At 40.7% G+C, this 18,012-nt stretch overlaps 2 protein-coding genes across 3 annotated transcripts in view; one reads left to right on the forward strand and one right to left on the reverse strand.

Moving 5' to 3' along the window:
* The first annotated feature begins 292 nt into the window (after nucleotides 1–292).
* cs (citrate synthase) lies at nucleotides 293–13,131 on the forward strand. Its single transcript, XM_020617811.1, has 11 exons — nucleotides 293–501; nucleotides 3,601–3,651; nucleotides 3,935–4,042; nucleotides 4,631–4,696; nucleotides 5,341–5,472; nucleotides 6,082–6,270; nucleotides 6,487–6,686; nucleotides 7,405–7,534; nucleotides 8,239–8,340; nucleotides 10,000–10,209; nucleotides 10,601–13,131. Exons 1-11 carry the CDS (start codon nucleotides 451–453, stop codon nucleotides 10,769–10,771), a joined length of 1,410 nt encoding a protein of 469 aa, XP_020473467.1. The 5' UTR covers nucleotides 293–450; the 3' UTR covers nucleotides 10,772–13,131.
* Nucleotides 13,132–14,474: 1,343 nt separating this feature from the next.
* Nucleotides 14,475–18,012, reverse strand: part of coq10a (coenzyme Q10A) — a 5,297-nt gene continuing 1,759 nt past the window's right edge. For both annotated transcript variants that reach the window (XM_020617804.1, XM_020617803.1), the window contains 4 exons: nucleotides 17,400–17,549; nucleotides 17,118–17,310; nucleotides 16,794–16,895; nucleotides 14,475–16,114 (listed from right to left, as the gene is read on the reverse strand). In XM_020617804.1, coding sequence (XP_020473460.1) covers nucleotides 15,947–16,114; nucleotides 16,794–16,895; nucleotides 17,118–17,310; nucleotides 17,400–17,549 — 613 coding nt within the window. In that variant the 3' untranslated portion in view covers nucleotides 14,475–15,946. The remainder of the gene's footprint in view (nucleotides 16,115–16,793; nucleotides 16,896–17,117; nucleotides 17,311–17,399; nucleotides 17,550–18,012) is intronic.

An 18,012-nucleotide genomic window follows, 5' to 3' on the forward strand; every position in this document is an offset into this window, starting at 1 on the left:
TGCAGGATGGCCCTTTAACTATACCAGTGCAGAGGGAGTACTTGTAGGCTACGTAAACCTGATAAATAACGATTAATGTAAGGGAGAATCCTTGTTTAAATATCTGCACAAGACTTGGAACAAGTGCTCCATAAGCTGTAATCAAGTATCACAATAGTTCTGTTTCTACACAGTGAACATTTTGTAAAGCTTCTTGAACAGGCTCTGGTCTCGTCACATATAAAGTGTGTGTTTGTACCCAATCAGCGTACTCCCAACGGTGCTGTAACCAATCAGATCTCTCTATGCTATCGTACCCATCAATCCCATTGTCCAATCAACGATGTTGCTACGTGAGGGCCGAATCCCTCTTCAACCTTCTGCTTTCTGGAGGGGCACCTTCAACTAGCTCTGGCAGTGGCTTCCTTAGTTGTAAAGAATAAGTGGAAATAACACTTTTATACAGACACGATGTCTTTTTTGACTGTTAGCAGGCTAGCACCCAAACTCCTCAATTCAAAGGTAAGAGGACGAGTAACGGACTCGATGTCACTTTCTGAGTCTGTTTCATTGGAAGCTAACATTAGGTTTCGCAGCTAACGATATAGCTTATAGGCAAGCTAGTTAACATTAGCTAGCTTAGCCCTGTCAACTACATAGTAAAATAGACCAGAAGTGTACATAATAAATGCTTGCACGGGCTTTAATAGTCATTATTACACCTCGTTGTTTTATATAATGTTGTTAAGATGTTTGAGTCGTACTGTTTGTGAACTTATGTCTGTTAGCTCACGTTAGCTTAAAGTACCGTTGCTCTTTATACTGGCCTGGTATGTTCACCGCCTTGGCATGTTTCTTTTACCAGCAGTGGCCAGACCATGTGAACTTTGTGTTACTGTGCGAGTCCGCCGATCCCCTCTCTTAGTTGTAAGAAAAGAATAAGTATTAATGATCACTTACAGATTCAGTGGTTGCTTTTAACTTCAACTTAAACTTTTTTCAGCACCCCCGTTGACCTTCATGCTAAGATTTCAGCCAGTTATCTAACGTCACATCATTTGATGAGGTCCCCCAAATATGTTTTTGTGTTTTTCAGGGTTTAAAAGTTAATTAACACTGTAAAGAAATGCGCTTTGGCGTGGAGTCAGACATCTAATGTCAGCGGGCAGATCTTAGCATTTTTTGGGTGCGATTAGAAAAAGGGAAGCGCTTTAAGAGTTAACTAAGTGGTAATGGCACCTGAAGGTTTAGTGTGCTTTTGCCCATACTCCACTGACCTCAGCCTACTTGCATTTAATGGCCCTCAGCTTACCAGCACTACTGTTTATTAACCCTCCTCCTATATGACTGGAGACTAAACAAGTTCTTTCTCTGGATTCTGCACAAACTGAGGGATATTGTGCCCTTGTTATCAGCCTTGTAGTTAGGAATGTGCGCAGCTAACCTGAGTTACACTCACCCTTTCCCTCTTATCAGTTGTAATCTTTGCTCTTATCTTTGATTTTATTTTTAAGCTTTTTTTTTTACATAACATTCTTTGACCATAAATCTGTGGCCTGTGTGATCTGTGACTAAAAACATGTGATCAGCATACTGAGAGAAAGGGCAGTGTAACTGTGAATGGCTCATGATGTTCAGTTTTTTTTAGAAGAAAAGGTTTATCCCTAGATTTCACTGGATTCAGTGCAGTGCAGAAAGTGGAAATGTGGATTCAACAAATACTCAGTACTTCTGTAGTTAATCTATCCAAATATTTGTTGACAAAAATAGCTTTGTTTGCTTTCAGTGATGGTTCTTCCTTTGTTCATGTTGTATGTTTAGTTTTGTTTACTTTAGGATGTTTAGTCACTGGTAAATCTGCCTGCGGTTTGAATGTTTTACCCCTCTGTGTAGTGTATGTAATGTTGCTGCAGGGTAGGTGGAAGTTGGAAGTGACTCAGTGAAACTGCTGCTCTATATTTAAGACCCTGTTCTGTTACATAATATCTCATAAGATCCCACCATTTGTTTCTATGGGTCTTATCAGTCTTTTACCCTCTCTGACCAGTTGTAAATATGGGAAGGGGATTCCTTTTGGCACAGAGCCAATCTCTCAGATCCCTCCTCACCCATTGATTATTTTAATAAGCTGACAGATGAGTCCTGCTTTTGTGTTGAACAGCAGCAGGCTGAATTCTCCCTTCTGTCACAGATCTTCTAGTAAGGTTACTGTCCTCTAAACACATTCATAATCAGGTCTAGTAGCGTTTAAATTTCTCCTGCACTTCTGCTTTGTCCAAGTTCCAGACAAATGTTTGCCTTCTCAATGTATATATGTTTTTTTAACCATAGCATAGTTCATTTCATTTAACCAACAGTTCTTAGCCTAAACATATTCAGTTTGCTGTAATGTAAGATAAGAAAAAGCAAGTGGAACCATCAAAAGTTTAGTGTTTATACTTAAATACTTTATTAAAGGGGAATAAACATCAAAAGAGTTATCTAATTATCTTTCAGCTGTCTAATCAGTAAAGCAACCAGTCATTGCAGCTCTAATTTCCAGACTTTTCCAGTCATGCAAAAATGAGCTATGAGGCATGAAAATCTAAAGTTGTGACTAGTTAGCCTAACTCACTACAGAGGTGAACATGGGATGCCTCGAATGGTAGACCTATATGATAACCACGAGTTAAATCTAAAGAATAAAACAGCAAGGCTTCAATGTATATTAGAAGTTGTGTCCTGCAGTGGCAAATGTTTATAATGTAGCTAAAGGAACTAGAGGTTGCATTAGAATAATGGAAAGCTGGAAATCGTGTGCATTAATCGGTCATATATTTTGACATTGTCGAATTGTGGTGTGATTGTGAGGCATTTTTATTTATAGCCCCACTGTGCTCTTTGATAGAAGTGGAGCAATATTTGTATGACTTGGAATGTAAACAGAATTTTGGCAGGGCAGGCCTCCGTGTGTCAGGTGAGGAATGTCCAGAAATACGCCTTACATGTACTGTACTTATTGCAGATGTTTGTAGTGATCTGCTCAGCAGTTTATTTCACTGTTAGTTTTGCCCAAAGTGGAGTAGAACAGACCCATCAGCCAACTCAGGACACCAGGGATATAAAGTGGAGAGAAGAGACAAGTTGGAAACTTTTTTTTTTTAAATGACAGTGTCCAGAGGACTTAAGGCAATGTGGAGGGGAGAAATTAAGTTTCTCTCCATTAAAGGAAGGAACAATTAATCATTTATATCCTTGATTAATTGTTAACGTTAAAGCCAATCATGTGCTGCAAGGTTAAGAGTCACAGGTCATTCTGAAGAAGAGTTGGAAAATGTTTTAGTCTGCTGATGTTTCTGACTCAGTCACCTTAAAGCTCATTGTCAGTTCACAGATGCTTTGACAGAAAGTACTGCAGTCTTGCATATCAACTGGGTTGGAAGGCCATTTAACTCTCAAACCTAGGAAGTCATAGCATTACTACATCACTGGTTAAAATAGTTTGAGCTTCTACAAGGTTATCTTGGTTCATACACAAGAAACTTCGGTACCCTACATAAGCTGCTGTAGCCGCTAAAGATTTTATTAGGGTTTGTCATTGTACTAATACTCAATTGTATTATTTCTTTATCTGTTCCACAGAATGCCACCTATTTCCTTGTGGCTGCTAGATATGCTAGCGCATCAACAACAGTAAGTAAACTCAGTTTACTCCAAGTTCATCTGTTTGTTTTAATTCTGTTTCAGGCTGTTTATTCTGTAGTGCAAGTGGGTGGTAGGTGGGACAAAGTAACATATTCTCCTGAATGTTAATGGAACACGCTGACAGTTGTCAAGCTACAGATCAATTTATTTTCCCTTGAAATGTTTACATAAAGCCTGTTTAGTTAACCCCAGTTCACATAAGAGGAACGTGTTTTATTTTAATGTTAGATGTCTGATCCAGGACTTTACTGATGAAATGTGTTGTTTACAGAATCTGAAGGATGTTCTGGCAGACCTCATCCCTAAAGAACAGACCAGGATCAAGAACTTCAAACAACAGTATGGCAAAACCAATATAGGACAGATTAGTGTTGACATGGTAAGTAACTCTTCAGATGTTGGACAAAATAAACTCATGTGTGTTAATGGATTCAAATACAGTATGAACCACTAACCAGTGAAAAACCAAGCCAAATTCCGCTATATTAATTTAGGAAAGAACATTTATGCCATCAGTCATGACGCAGATTAGACATGGCATGATGGCCTCCCCTGATCCACTCAGGCCTGTCCACCCTTGTTTACTGTGTCAGTTATCACTGTTTGGTCTTCTCCCTTACGTCACATTGTGAACCAGCCAACAGATATTTTAGCTGAGTCACTCAAACCTCTATTGCATGCTGCCAGTCTCCAATTTGTACTGCTCTAATATATGCTCACATGCATCACTGCATCATCCTCTTTTGTTTATCACCCACCTGTGGCTACCAGCCAGAGGTCACGCCTTTGACCTCTGCCTGGTGGCAATAGAAAATTTAGAAGAGTTTCACTTTCAGGAAAAAAGCATTCAGCTGTGGCCTGTCTTTTTCATGGAAATATGTTGTACTGTATATTTATTAGAACTCAGATTCTCTTATTACATCCATATCTTTGTATAACCCTGTGTTCTGTATGTTTTTATCAACAGGTCTATGGAGGTATGAGGGGAATGAAAGGTCTGGTATATGAGACCTCTGTGTTGGATCCTGAAGAGGTCAGTATTGGTGCTTGACTGATAAGTCAGCAAGACCATTTTATTGCCTGTTATTAGCTTATTGTAGATACTATATATCTGTATTGGTGTATGTGTCAGATTTATGTATGATGGTTATAAAGATATATGGCAGATAAGAACCAAGAAATTGCAGGATGCCAAACTGGGTTTGTGGTCAGTCGGTCGCCTGTCCACGGTTGGTCCTTCAGTTAGATCAGACATTTTGATTTCTATGATGAAACCCACATGGTATGTGTCTTAGTCCCAAATTAAGGAAAAACATTATTGGGGCCTGTAGCGTGATTGTTGTGTGAAATGTAAACACATAAACAAAATACTGTTGGCTGATATTGTTGGACTTCTAAAACAACATCAGTATTAGCCTCAGAATCCGTTGTGCTGTAGGTGTTCTCACAGTGGCTTTATAATTTGATCTCTCTTGGAGCCTTGCCTGCCTCAGGCCACTTACCATGATTACTTACATAATGAAGCTGAGAGTTTCCAGTGGCAGGCCACAGCATAGAGCGTCATAGTGAATCATCCAAATTTGCTCATGTAGCCAGCCTGCCAACACTCGCTGCTGGTGTATTTCAGGACAGCTTGATTGCACAGGGTGTCTTTTCCTCTCTCTTTGTTGATAACAGGGCATCCGTTTCCGGGGTTACAGTATTCCCGAATGTCAGAAGTTGCTGCCTAAAGCTCCAGGAGGTGAGGAGCCGCTGCCTGAGGGTCTGTTCTGGATGCTGGTTACAGGACAGGTGCCCACTGAGGAGCAGGTGCGTGGGAGAGGGATGCTAAATTATTAAATTAAATATTTATTAAAATGAAATATTTGTGAAGAATAATGCTGAAATTAAAGGTCAGTTGAATGTGACATACATTAGGGCTAAGATGATTACTGATGGAAAGGTGGGTCACAAGATGTTTGGCACCAATAAAGCACAGCGAATGACTTTTTAAAATATATATTACTTTAGAGCACCACCTGATATTTTTTATTGCTTTATAACTGAGAAACAAGTTTCATTCTGTACCTTTTAATTGGCATTTTATTACTGGCAGAATGTATTTAGGATAAACTTCCTTCTCTTCTGACTGTAACTTTGCACTGAAAGAATAGTTTTGCCACCTTTACCATTTGTTCTTTGATTTTATGAATTTTAATGCAGCTGACACAGAAGTCTCAGGAGGATAAGCCAGGCCCTAACAAAAAATATTGTACTTGTTCAAAGAACTGCTGTTGTACAGTGCATCATATTGGGCTTAACAGTAAAGTTACTACAGTGTGTCCAGTATGTGTGTGTGTCTGTAAACTTAGTGTAGAATGAGCAGAAAAGCAAGTCTTTCAGGTTACTCTTTTACACTGTGTGCTTCTGTTCCTCCAGGTGAACTGGGTGTCCAAAGAATGGGCAAAGAGAGCAGCACTTCCCTCTCACGTCGTCACCATGTTGGACAATTTCCCCACAAACCTGCACCCCATGTCTCAGTTCAGTGCTGCCATCACAGCTCTGAATAGTGAGAGCAGCTTTGTACAGGCGTACTCCGAGGGTGTCCACAAGTCCAAGTACTGGGAGGTGAGTTTATATCTATTTTTTGTCATCCTAAAACATACTCACACATGTTGGTACAGACATCCATGGCCCTACGATAAGGAATCCATTTACATCCAGCCAACACCTTTGTTTGTTGTGTATGAAGAGCATTTGCCTCAGAGAGCCATTAGCATCACTGCAGACTCTTGATCTGGTTTCACATGCCCTTTCCTCATCCTTTAACATTGGTCTTTTTAGTTTGTCTATGAAGACTCTATGGACTTGATTGCCAAGCTGCCTTGCATTGCTGCCAAGATTTACCGGAACCTGTATCGTGAAGGCAGTAGTATTGGAGCCATCGACTCCAACCTGGACTGGTCCCACAACTTCACCAACATGCTGGGCTACAGTGATCCCCAGTTCACTGAGCTAATGAGGCTTTACCTCACCATCCACAGGTGCTGCTTGAACACTTCCTCATAGATTATAATCCGTCTTTGATTTTAAAATGAATTTCTCAACAGTTTTTGAAGATATTTCCTTCATTTCTGTCACGCTCTGATCAGAGTCCTGCAGTTTTTATGTGAAGTAAATGTCCAGAATGTTTGAAGAACTGAACAGCACTGCAAACAGATAGTTATTTTTTTCTGAGCCCAAGGACTTAAGGTAGTAGTGTTTTTATTTATGGATTTTGATGTCAGAAAGGATCTAAAGGATAACATGGTGAAATGGAAACACTTCCATCCAACATAGGTTTAAGATGTTAAAACACGGGCTTTATAAAGGCATATAATATCCAGAATTTCATTAGGAATAAAACCATAAATCTTTAAAAATCTTCTGTCCAATCTGCTTAATTGAATGAATGGCCTGATATTAGGCTAATATAACACAGAATACTAATACAATGTACATAATGCCAAAATGGTAAATATTTTTCTGAATAGCCAGCTTGAAGTGTTTGAGCTTGCAGGGTACATTTTAGTGGCGTCCTCCCAAATGCAGTTGATTGTGTTGTGCAGTTCTCAGCTGTTCTACACGGACAACGGTCACAATACATACTGAACAGCGTAACTTTACAAAACCTGGAGTTTCCTTAGTCATTATACCTGTGCACCAGCTTTGTTGAGTTAACATGTTTTGTTTTATAAATGCTATTTTTTTGTGATGTTACAGTGATCATGAAGGAGGCAATGTCAGTGCCCACACCAGCCACTTGGTGGGTAGTGCCCTGTCTGACCCCTATCTGGCCTTCAGCGCTGCTATGAATGGTCTGGCTGGTCCTTTGCACGGCCTGGCCAATCAGGTGTGTACCAAGCACATCACCCCTTTTACTCTGTTTGCACATGTGCAAGTCTGAGCATTGCTGGCTTCAAATGTTGGTGAAAAGTAATGCGTTTGGCGCCTGAAAGGCATATTATCATGTTGCAGTAGGAAGAGCACGGATGTTAAAATACATTTAATGATAATTGACTTCCACTTCTCTGCTTTGGTTTCTTGGTCCTGCTGTTGTGCATGCAGGCTCACTGTCACAGTGTCATGGCTTATTGGACAACTGGATAGAGCAGAGCCATTGTTAATGTTAGTAACATCTGTGCTTTTTCTACTATGACAAGTTAAAGGCCTATGGAGTCAATTCTGTGTAGACTCTTCATGCGTGACAGTTCAGGCTGGAGTTTTCTTTTTACTTTTTCTTTGTCATTATGGTGGCATATGTCAGCACAGCAGGGGAACAGCACCAAGGTTGAAAACAGTGACACGAAGGAAGAATAGTTTTTGGTTCTTACACAGGCTGAGCATTTGGGTGAAATGGTTTACTAGTTTCTGCTGTAGTCCCCTGCTGTGGTATTTTTTTTTTACTGAAAAACAGCACAAGCTTGAATAATACCAAGGACATGTCATGACTGTATATTGTGTTTTACTTAGAAGGAATGATGATTGTGTACAATGACCAGTATTTTGAAATTCGGTTATACTTCATCACTGTGTATTTTCTTCTGCATCTCACAGGAGGTGCTGGTATGGCTGACGTCCCTGCAGAAGGAGATGGGAGGAGAGGTGTCAGATGAGAGGATGAGGGATTACATCTGGAACACACTCAAGTCTGGAAGGGTAAAAAAAACAAAAAACACCGTGATCGGTTCTAGATTTTTTTTGTTTGTTTGTTTTGCACTCACATTCAGGAAAAACCTGGCTTGTATGGCTGGCTTTTTTTAAATAAGAGATTTTCACAGTATGATAACTGTCTCAGACATTACACAGTTATGTACCAGCTACAACGACACTCAAAGGAAGGAAAACGGGGTCTTTTTTTTTTTTATTGCAAGTGACTATGACAGTTGGATTGCAGAGTGAGATCGACCTGAAAGAATAAACAGGATTATAAACATGATTTTTTTTAAAATAGCAGATAACATGTTGTATAACTAAATCTTGTCAGTTTTTATCTTAGCACCAGAAGCAGAGGAAGTATTCATATTCTTGACTTCATTAAAAGTTCTACTATCACAGTGTAAAAGTACTGTCTTACAAAGTCCTGCATTGAAATGTCAAGTATTATCACAAAAATGTACTTCAAGTATTAAAAGTAGAAGTAGGCTACTCAGTGCAGCAAAATGTTATAACCTTCTATATATTCTATGCTGTTATACTATTATATACTGTATCATTACATTAACAGCCACATGCAGTGGTGTAAAAGCAGGATTTGACTGCTGTAGTTGGTTGAGGTGGAGCTCTGCTGAACTAATTGATATCCAAATGAAACAGTTTACTTTGCTCATTAGGGATTTAACTGCTGATCATTCATTCATTCATTCATTCATTTTCTACCGCTTAGTCCCTGAACGGGGTCACGGGGGGTGGGGGCCGGAGCCAATCCCGGCCGGCAATCGGGCGAAGGCGGGGTACACCCTGGACAGGTCGCCAATCCATCGCAGGACTGATCGATTGACTGATTTGTAAAAACTTGTGACAGCAGTGAGAAATGCTGTCACATTGCTCTAAACAATTTCAAAGTAGTTGCTAAGGGTGCACGACTGTGCACCCAGACTGACACACACACACACACACACACACACACCTATGTGAGCTGGGTAAATTTGTGTGTTTCTGGGGCCAGATCGGGATCAGCACGAGTCCCTTTGTAAGTCAGAGATTAGTGAACGAACAATGTGGAAAATGACTTCGATAGCACATTTTATGACCGATGTTTATACACTTACATGTTTTATCATTTGGGATTAAAGTAATAAAAGGGACACACTTTGATTTGCGTGACGTGATGGTGTTTGATTTTGGTTGAAGTAATCCTGTGCTGCTGATTTTAATATCTCTTGGTGGATGGGGTTTGGGGTCCACCCTGGCCAATCTGTCACAGGGCTGACACATACAAACAGACAACCATTCACACTGACAGTCACACATACAGACAATTTGCACGGCTTTGGACTGTGGGAGGGAGCCAGGGTACCTGGGGAGAACCCACGCTGGCACAGGGAGATCGTCCAGAGTCCACACAGAAAGGCCCCCATTAACCACGAAGTTCAAATCCTGAACCTTCTTGCTGCGAGATGATGGTGCTAACAACTGCACCACTTACAATAAGAACAAATAGTTAAAAAAAAAAGACAAAAGTGCTAAATAGTAAATGCAAGTAGTGTATAACTATAAAACTAAACATGTAACTGTAAGTGTTACACAGAGTATGAGTAGTAGGATCTTGGCATGGCTGAAAAGTTGAGGAATATTTGCTCTCTCACTTGGCTGTAGGTTGTACCAGGTTATGGCCATGCTGTCCTGAGGAAGACTGACCCACGCTACACCTGCCAGCGTGAATTTGCCCTCAAGCACCTTCCCAACGACCCCATGTTCAAGTTGGTTGCCCAGCTTTACAAGACTGTGCCCAATGTGCTCCTGGAGCAGGGCAAGGCCAAGAACCCCTGGCCCAATGTGGACGCTCACAGCGGAGTGCTGCTGCAGGTGAGCTGCATGTAGTGGCTTTTAATTGCCTCCGCCAAGAAGGTTCTGATTTTACTGCCATTTGTTGGTTTGTGAATTCATTTTGAATACATTTTTGGCGAGGTAGGGTATCCATCAGAACAGTGCATTAGATTTCGGTGATGATCTAGATCCAGGATTTATTTATTTTTTCAAGGATTCTTCATCATTGTGAGATTTCAATATTTATGCTTCTCACTCCACATAATGCCCAGAATGCTTGGACAGAAACTGTATGATAACACCCACATATGATCTACCTCACCAGTGCCTGATCTGGATCCAAGTAATAATCTGGATGTGCTAGTTGTACATTTGTCATCTCCTGGTAGCAGGTACAGATCCTGACATGCTTTCTTTTCCCTGTCTGCAGTATTATGGAATGACTGAAATGAATTACTACACTGTGCTGTTCGGTGTGTCCCGAGCCCTCGGCGTGCTGGCTCAGCTGGTGTGGAGTAGAGCCCTGGGCTTCCCTTTGGAGCGCCCCAAGTCCATGAGCACAGATGGACTGATGGCACTGGTGGGAGCTAAATCAGGCTGAAGAACCACCTGAAAGGAGCTGGGGGTTAGGGTAAAGGGTGGGAGGAGGTGGAAACATCACAAGGCAGACATACGTTGACCCCCTGTCATTTTCAACCCCAGGGATTCCATGGGATTCGAAGAGACAGTACACTTTTAATGCCATTTCACAAAAGAAGGGCCTTTTAAATTGTCACAGCATTAGTGTTTAAGTGTGTTTAGTTAACCATTGACAGGGTTTCCGTTTTGTTCCCTTATTTGGAACATGTGAGGTCAAAATTTCAAACATCCCAGTAGGTTCACACTGTTGCACTGTAGGTCAGCTGGCATCCCTAGGATTTTCTGCTGCGCCTGCATGTTTGTCATTGAGCACTGGGTCTAGGAAGTGGCATTCTAAGGGAATTATGGGAGTGAATTACAATTCTTTTGTATTTGTTCCAAGATCTAAAGTTAAATCCCTGACTTTACCTTTGTTGCTTTTGGCTAATGGAGTAATTTGTTTTGAGGATATCCCCAGGCAAAATACTGTATTTTATTTTATTTTTTTTTATAAACAGAGACTTTCAGCTTCATTTCTTCTGTCCAGTGTCCTCGGATGTCATTCCACCCAGTCTATCCAGTGTGTTTCACTCCCATTTACTCTATGAACACTCCAGTTTAAGAATAAAGGTCCTCATTGGTAACATTAAACTGTTCATGATCAAATTCAGAAGCATGCAAATCAGTTGAGATACTGCCCCTTTTCTCCATCTTCTAGTTTTCTTTTTAATCATGAATCATATTACCTCTATGATCAAAATAACTTGTGTAAAAAGTATTTTCCTTTTTGTTTTTTGGCTAAAAATCTATTTTTAATGGGTCTCTGCTCAAATGATCTAATCAAAAATAATTTATAATAACAGTGATAAAGATTTGAGCAGATCATTGTAATTGGCAGCCTGTAGTAAATCGTTAAGAGCAAGCTTGAATGAAAAGTGGGACGGGGGACTTTGTATTAAAGTCCTGTCTTATGGGAGTCTATGTTTGTTACTTTATCCCCAAAAGAGAGCGCTTTGAACATCAAATACTCCAAAATTGAGCACTTGCTTAATTGGATTTCCTGACTTGTAGCAGCAAAACACCCAGGTTGAGTTTTTTTTTTTTTTTTTATGTATAAAACTAATCCTTGGGTTCTCATTTTGTGGTTTTATTTATACTTTGTGTACATAGGTATATATATGTATAGCTTGAATGTATGAGCTTGATCATTAACCACAACGATTACCACAGTGTAGTAATGTTCGGTACCACTGGTAACTGTGAAATTTTGACAACGATCAAAAAGAGAAGCTGCAGCCCATCTTGTATATACAGTTTCTTGCCCAGCTCTGTGGGCTTACCGGTGCTGTTTTTCAGGTGTCTCACTTCAATGTTTCAAGCTTGCTCTTAAGTTCTGGGTCTGTCAACACTCCATTTTTTTTTTTTTTTGGTCAAACTGCTCTTGCTTTGTTAGTAGTTCACTTGGATTTTTCAATCTCTTAGCTTTGAGACCATGTTCCTCCTTTAGAGTTAGTAATGTTTTTTTGTTTTTATTGTGGTGTTCTTCCATGTGCCAGGTTGTTCAAGGGATAAGATTATTTTGATCATAGAGTATAAAGGTTGTACATGATAAGTGGGACGTGGTGGATTCATCAGAGAAACACTTGGAGATACGGCTAGATGGGTGAAATGGGCAAGAAATGCTTGAAAAGCAAACATGGGGAAGCCTCAACAAAAATAAAAAAAATAAAGGTTTTTATTAACTGTTCTTCAGTCTCGTTTCTTCATCATTTAAAAGAGCGTGTAAAATAATGCATGACATAGGTCTTTGTCCCAGAAGACGTGTTGGCATGTCCAGTAGAAAAGTCCAGGTGTAAACAAAGCAGAGTTGCTTTGGGTTCTGAGTCCTATTGTTTTGCTGGCTGATTTACTGTACTAGCTTTAGAGCCACTGTTATTATTAGTGACCCCCTAATGATAACTACGTTAAAATGTTTGTGGAAAAAAGGTCTTACTGTAAAGGCACAGGATGCATCTGTCAATGACAAACACAGCTGAGTATACAACCAGTGAAGAGTGCAGTCAGGGACGTGTGGTCTCTGGCTTTAAGCACGTTCCTGTCGTATCTGTGACATATTACAACCTGAAAAAACACGTGGTCTCTAATGAGCCAATTTCTTACTCTAGTAAAGACAAGTGACTCGAGGTTTACAGAGACAGGGCTTAAATTTGAATATGTGCATCAGTCTGTGGCAACACTGTTCTTGTGAGTCCTGACTTGTATAATAAATCCAAGAAAGGTGTCCAAATGCCCACCTCTGTGCTGTTATTAATAACTGGCCCACATACCATCACCCCACTCTGGTTTCTTCCTGGTCAGCTACATCCGCCCTCCGTGCACTCTGCCCACACCCCTCTGCTGTGTGCACTCTGCGGTGGCAAAGTCAGGCAGTACTTAAGAATGCCAACCCCATGTCTTACTTTGTCATAAAACTTATTCTAAAAAGGCACAAGGTTTAATTTAAATGTATAATCAACCATAGAGTAAAGGCTGCATATGTGTACAACAGTCACTGAAGAACATGTACACAAGCTGATTCTTCTGAACAATTTGCACAAGCAATAATAAAATAGATTGAGATTTAGTGTTACCTATGTATCTGCCTTATATTGTGTGGCATTCATGTGGACAGCGAAGTAAGAATTTCAATGTATAGAGAAACACGTTTCCTCACTGTGCTTATGACAATCAACACTTGACCTTGAACGTTTTTATTTAAATACAGCTTTCAAAAACACCCAAAGTGTTTACAAAGATGCATTTCAGTTTGAAACAAAAAAAGTGGTTTGACTGAAAAATAATGGAAATATTTTCTACCATACCTCAAGTCAGTGATAGTAATAGACAGACGGGTGACAAATGAAAGGAAAGCCCAACAAAGTGTTGCAGTGAGGTGCTGGGCCACCACGTGCCACCAACACGGCTTCAGTGCTCCTCGGTATACAGACATTCCAAGTCTCTGAACTCCACTGGAGGGATGAGCCCCGTTCTTCCTACTGATGTTCCCTCGTGGTGTTTTGATGATGGTGGTGGAGACGCCGTCTGACACATCGCTCCGACATCTCTCATAGGTGTTTAACTGGGTTAAGATGATGCTGTGGCCTTCACAGTCACATGACTCACATCATGTGCATCCTCATCAAACCATTCAGTGACCCCTCATGTCCTATGGATGGGGCTCTGTCATCCTGGGAGAGACCGCTCAGGTGTTTCCTTTAGTTTGTCACTAGCTCTGTGATCATGGGCCATACACCAGCAGTTTGACAGTTTATGTGGAGATATACAGCAGCGATCTCCAACCACACCCCCCGAGACAACTTTGAAACCAAAAACCAGCTTTGAAAATACTGAACCACAGGTCAGTTTTACTGGAGTGTGAGACTTTTGGACAAAGCTGAACAGCCTATGATGATGAAGGTCACACACTTCTTCACTTCCTCCACTGACCTTTGGTAACATGAACCGATCAGTCACCTCTAAACTATGGCAAATCCAATCCATCAACTATATTAGCCCTTTGTCGTGGAATAATGTAATGGGTTACAAAAACAGAAAACCCTACAAACCTGTCTGCCTCATTGCAAGTTACATCCACATGTCATAATGTGTATAAATAAAAACTAAAACATGAATCCCACAGACAATGATAAATGATGGAGAATGTTTTATTCTACGGTTCACCAGTGTATTTTACACGGAGACCAGTAACATCCTCCTGGTGGCCTTCACAAAACGCCTAACAGGGATGCTCCTACATTTGATTTGGATTTGATTTGATTTGATTTATTCTTTCAAGCATATAAAACAGTTGATATAACAACACACATTTTTACACACAATCCAATATCAATTTGCTTATACCTGGTACATGCTTGAATGTTTGTTACAAATTGCTAGTTTTCAGCAAAGTAATCAACAGAATTATTTTCACCCATGATTTTCACCCCAGACTTTGGCACAGAATGTCAAACTCAGTAACTGCTTACTTTAGACATCTGGTATGTACATGATTTGAAGCAGGACTAAATGTTGTCTGGGTGTTCTGTTATGACATTACAAATGCCATCTTTAATTTCTAGTCTTTAACATTTTGTGTGTGTAAAATCAAACTAATCATCAACCACAAACGTTCCTAAGCTCTGTGACATTTTTGTTGTAACCCCATCCATCGTATTTCACAGCACTCTCCAGCCTGTCCACACTTTTGTTCAGGTGCTCTTGTCTGTGCAAAGTTAACCTGCCTCCGCCTCTATTAATTACCTAACACTTACTAATAGTGCTGGGCTGTAAATTAAGGCATTAAAACTGGTGGACTCACTGTCTCACAGCACAACAAAAGCCAGATTCAAGATAATCTTCCAAAGTCAATTGAGGCCACAGTTAATGGAACATGGCACATTCAATTTGAACCCCAATATAACAATAAAAATTTGCATACAACTACTGATAAATTAAAAAGTATTAAATGAATGATCATTTTCTACCAAGGTCGCAACTATATATTTAAACTTCCTCTGAAATCAAAGGAAATAGTAAAAGTAAAGGCAAACAGTAGACTAATACAGCAGAACCAGCAGACTGAAGTGCTCAAGAAAAGGTAAAAAGTGGTCACTCCGACTTGATAATGTGCCAGTGTGGCATAGCACCCTCAGGTCAGAGTGAACTGTAAGCCTGGATCAGTGGGCCTCAGTGCCTTTTATAAAACAAAACATTTTCAAGTCTGTTTAGGTCAGTGTCACTGTTCTGTTCATTTAAATAAGACTCTCTGGCATTGGTAATAAGATGTTGCAAGGATTTACTGTTTTGTTTACATAAATACAGCTTGTAACAGCCACAGACCAAGAGCACTGGCAGGTTCCTTCATGGACAGACTTAACATAAGGAGGAGGTAGAGAACCAAGAGTCTGCTGAGGCTGGACTAACAAGAATTAATGATAATCCAGCATGTTGTGGACCAGAGCTGGAAGTCTAACATCTTCAGGAGCCGCTATGATGTCTATGTAGTGGTGGATACTTGAAGCAGGGGGGCAGTTAAGCATCATCATGCAGGGCTGAGTGGACTAAGGTAATAAAGGTGGGCATGGTTTAAGGCCAAGACAAGGGCACGCTGCTGCTGAGATCACGTCTGACGCACCTCGTGAAACATCAGCTCCCGTGGGATAGGAGTCTCTGGGCCATAGAGCATACCGGCTTGCTTCTCAAACGCAGCAACATTCCGCTTTACAACCTGATCGAAGAACATGGTGGCTAAATGGGAGTGCAGCAAAGATCGGAATTCAAAGGATACCTGTTAAAGACACAAATCGGCTTTTCAGTCTATGCCAGAGAGAGTAGATGAGCTATAAAATATGGCAACAACAAAAGGTGGATACAAAACTCTGAACAGGAATAGTTCAACATTTTGGAAGATCCATACCACTGATTGTAAATCTGAAGCTACAGCCCCCAGGCAGTTAGCTTAGCTTAGTGTAAAGAGTGAAAACAGTGGGGAGGGACTAGCCTGGCTCTGTCCAGAGGTAACAGACATTATGTGGGGAACTATTTCTCACTAGGTGCAGTGACGTCCTGGTGTCTTGTAATCTGTGGTGTGAGCGAAGGCTCCAGGAAGTCACTGTTTCCAGCCCTGCACATAACCACCTGTAAAACCGCAACCTGTTTCTACACTTTGTTTTTGGATGCTTTTAAACAAACACATTAAAGTATTATTCTGGCTAATTTTGTGACCTTTGGACATAGCCAGGTTAGCTGGTTTCCCCTATTCCCAATCTAAACTATCTGCTGCCTGTAGCTTCACAATTACTATACGGGCCTGACAGTGTATCATTCTCCTCTCAGCACGAAAGCAAATAAACATTCTCCACAGAGTGTCAAACTATTCCTTTGATCCAGGTAATAACAAAAGATGCACCAAGAGAGGCAAAGGGTCTGATACAAAGAAATCAGGAAGCAAGCTGCAGCCTACTCACAGAGAAGTCTACCGTGCAGCTGCGAGGGTACCCAGGAAGGCCTGGACTAAAGCGCCATATTGTCTCAAGGTGATTGAACAGCTTCCCATCTGTACACACTGCCTAGAATCACCCAGAAGGGAAATTCTGTGATTAGAAACAGGCATTTGGAGAAATGGGTGTCTGCTGACATCACAAACACTATTCACTTTAACTAAAATGTACAGTGGTGTCCCAGCATGTGCTCAGGTAGTTCCTGACATTTAAATGTTTATATGTCAGCAATATCAAATGCATTTGGCAGCTACAATATCAGACATATCATCATTCAGATGACTGACTTACTTTGACGAGATGAGGCCGGACACTACTGATCATAGACGTGTACCTCTCCACTACTGGAGGGAAACCCACTTCAAGCTGGGCTTTGGAGTGGCCTGCTCTTTTCATGATGGTCTGGGACTTCTTACACCAGGGCACAAAGTGCTTGTACTCGTCAACATTTGCCACCACATCATACATTTCCTGCATAGAATACCTATGACAGCAAGTACTGCAGAGTTATAAAAAAAAAATTGGGGGAAAAAACTCAAATACAGCAATTACTGGCTGGCATTGGAAAATTACCCCAGTATCCGACGCTCTGAGTACTGCTGCCTTTTGTTGGCAAGGCTGATGAAGTTTCTGTTTTGTGGAACATTTGTCATTGTGTCCCAGTCTTGAAGGCAAAGCACACTGGGAGTTCTTGTCATCAAAATGCCACATGATGACAAGTGTCTAGAAGATAAAAGAAAACATCTTGTGAGCTACATTCTGGAAACCTAGCACAGTCCCAGCACAGATAAAAAAAAAACAAAAAACCAGCCCACTACATTCCAGTTACCATCTACTACAGTCAGTCAGTACACATAGTAGAGTGGAAGCTGTGCTGGTATTTTCTGAATTGGACCTCAAGTGAAGAACACCCCGTCGATGTTTTTGCACCAGGAGTGTGTTTTACAGTAGGTGACTTTTAGAAGCTGGGCAAAGGTGTTAGGACTACTTGTTGACGTGTGATTAGAAAAACACAGCATTACCTACTAGAGACAAGCCGGGGCAATACTACCTTAAAACAGTAACAATATTGCAGGATAGGTCTGCAATAACAACATGTATGAGAAACCATCTGTTTGGGTTTTGGACTTCAAATATTATATGGCACAGCCCTAACGCAGGACAGACTCAGACAATACAACAATAT

Source organism: Monopterus albus, unplaced genomic scaffold (genome assembly GCF_001952655.1).
Source record: "Monopterus albus unplaced genomic scaffold, M_albus_1.0 scaffold194.1, whole genome shotgun sequence".
Taxonomy (NCBI): domain Eukaryota; kingdom Metazoa; phylum Chordata; class Actinopteri; order Synbranchiformes; family Synbranchidae; genus Monopterus; species Monopterus albus.

Bases quoted from the DNA above. Each gene is read 5' to 3' on its own strand.
- cs (XM_020617811.1), top strand. From the start codon at position 451: ATGTCTTTTTTGACTGTTAGCAGGCTAGCACCCAAACTCCTCAATTCA. The intron at 4,043-4,630 runs GTAAGTAACTCT...TTTTATCAACAG, and splicing joins GACAGATTAGTGTTGACATG to GTCTATGGAGGTATGAGGGG. The intron at 5,473-6,081 runs GTGCGTGGGAGA...CTGTTCCTCCAG, and splicing joins AGGTGCCCACTGAGGAGCAG to GTGAACTGGGTGTCCAAAGA.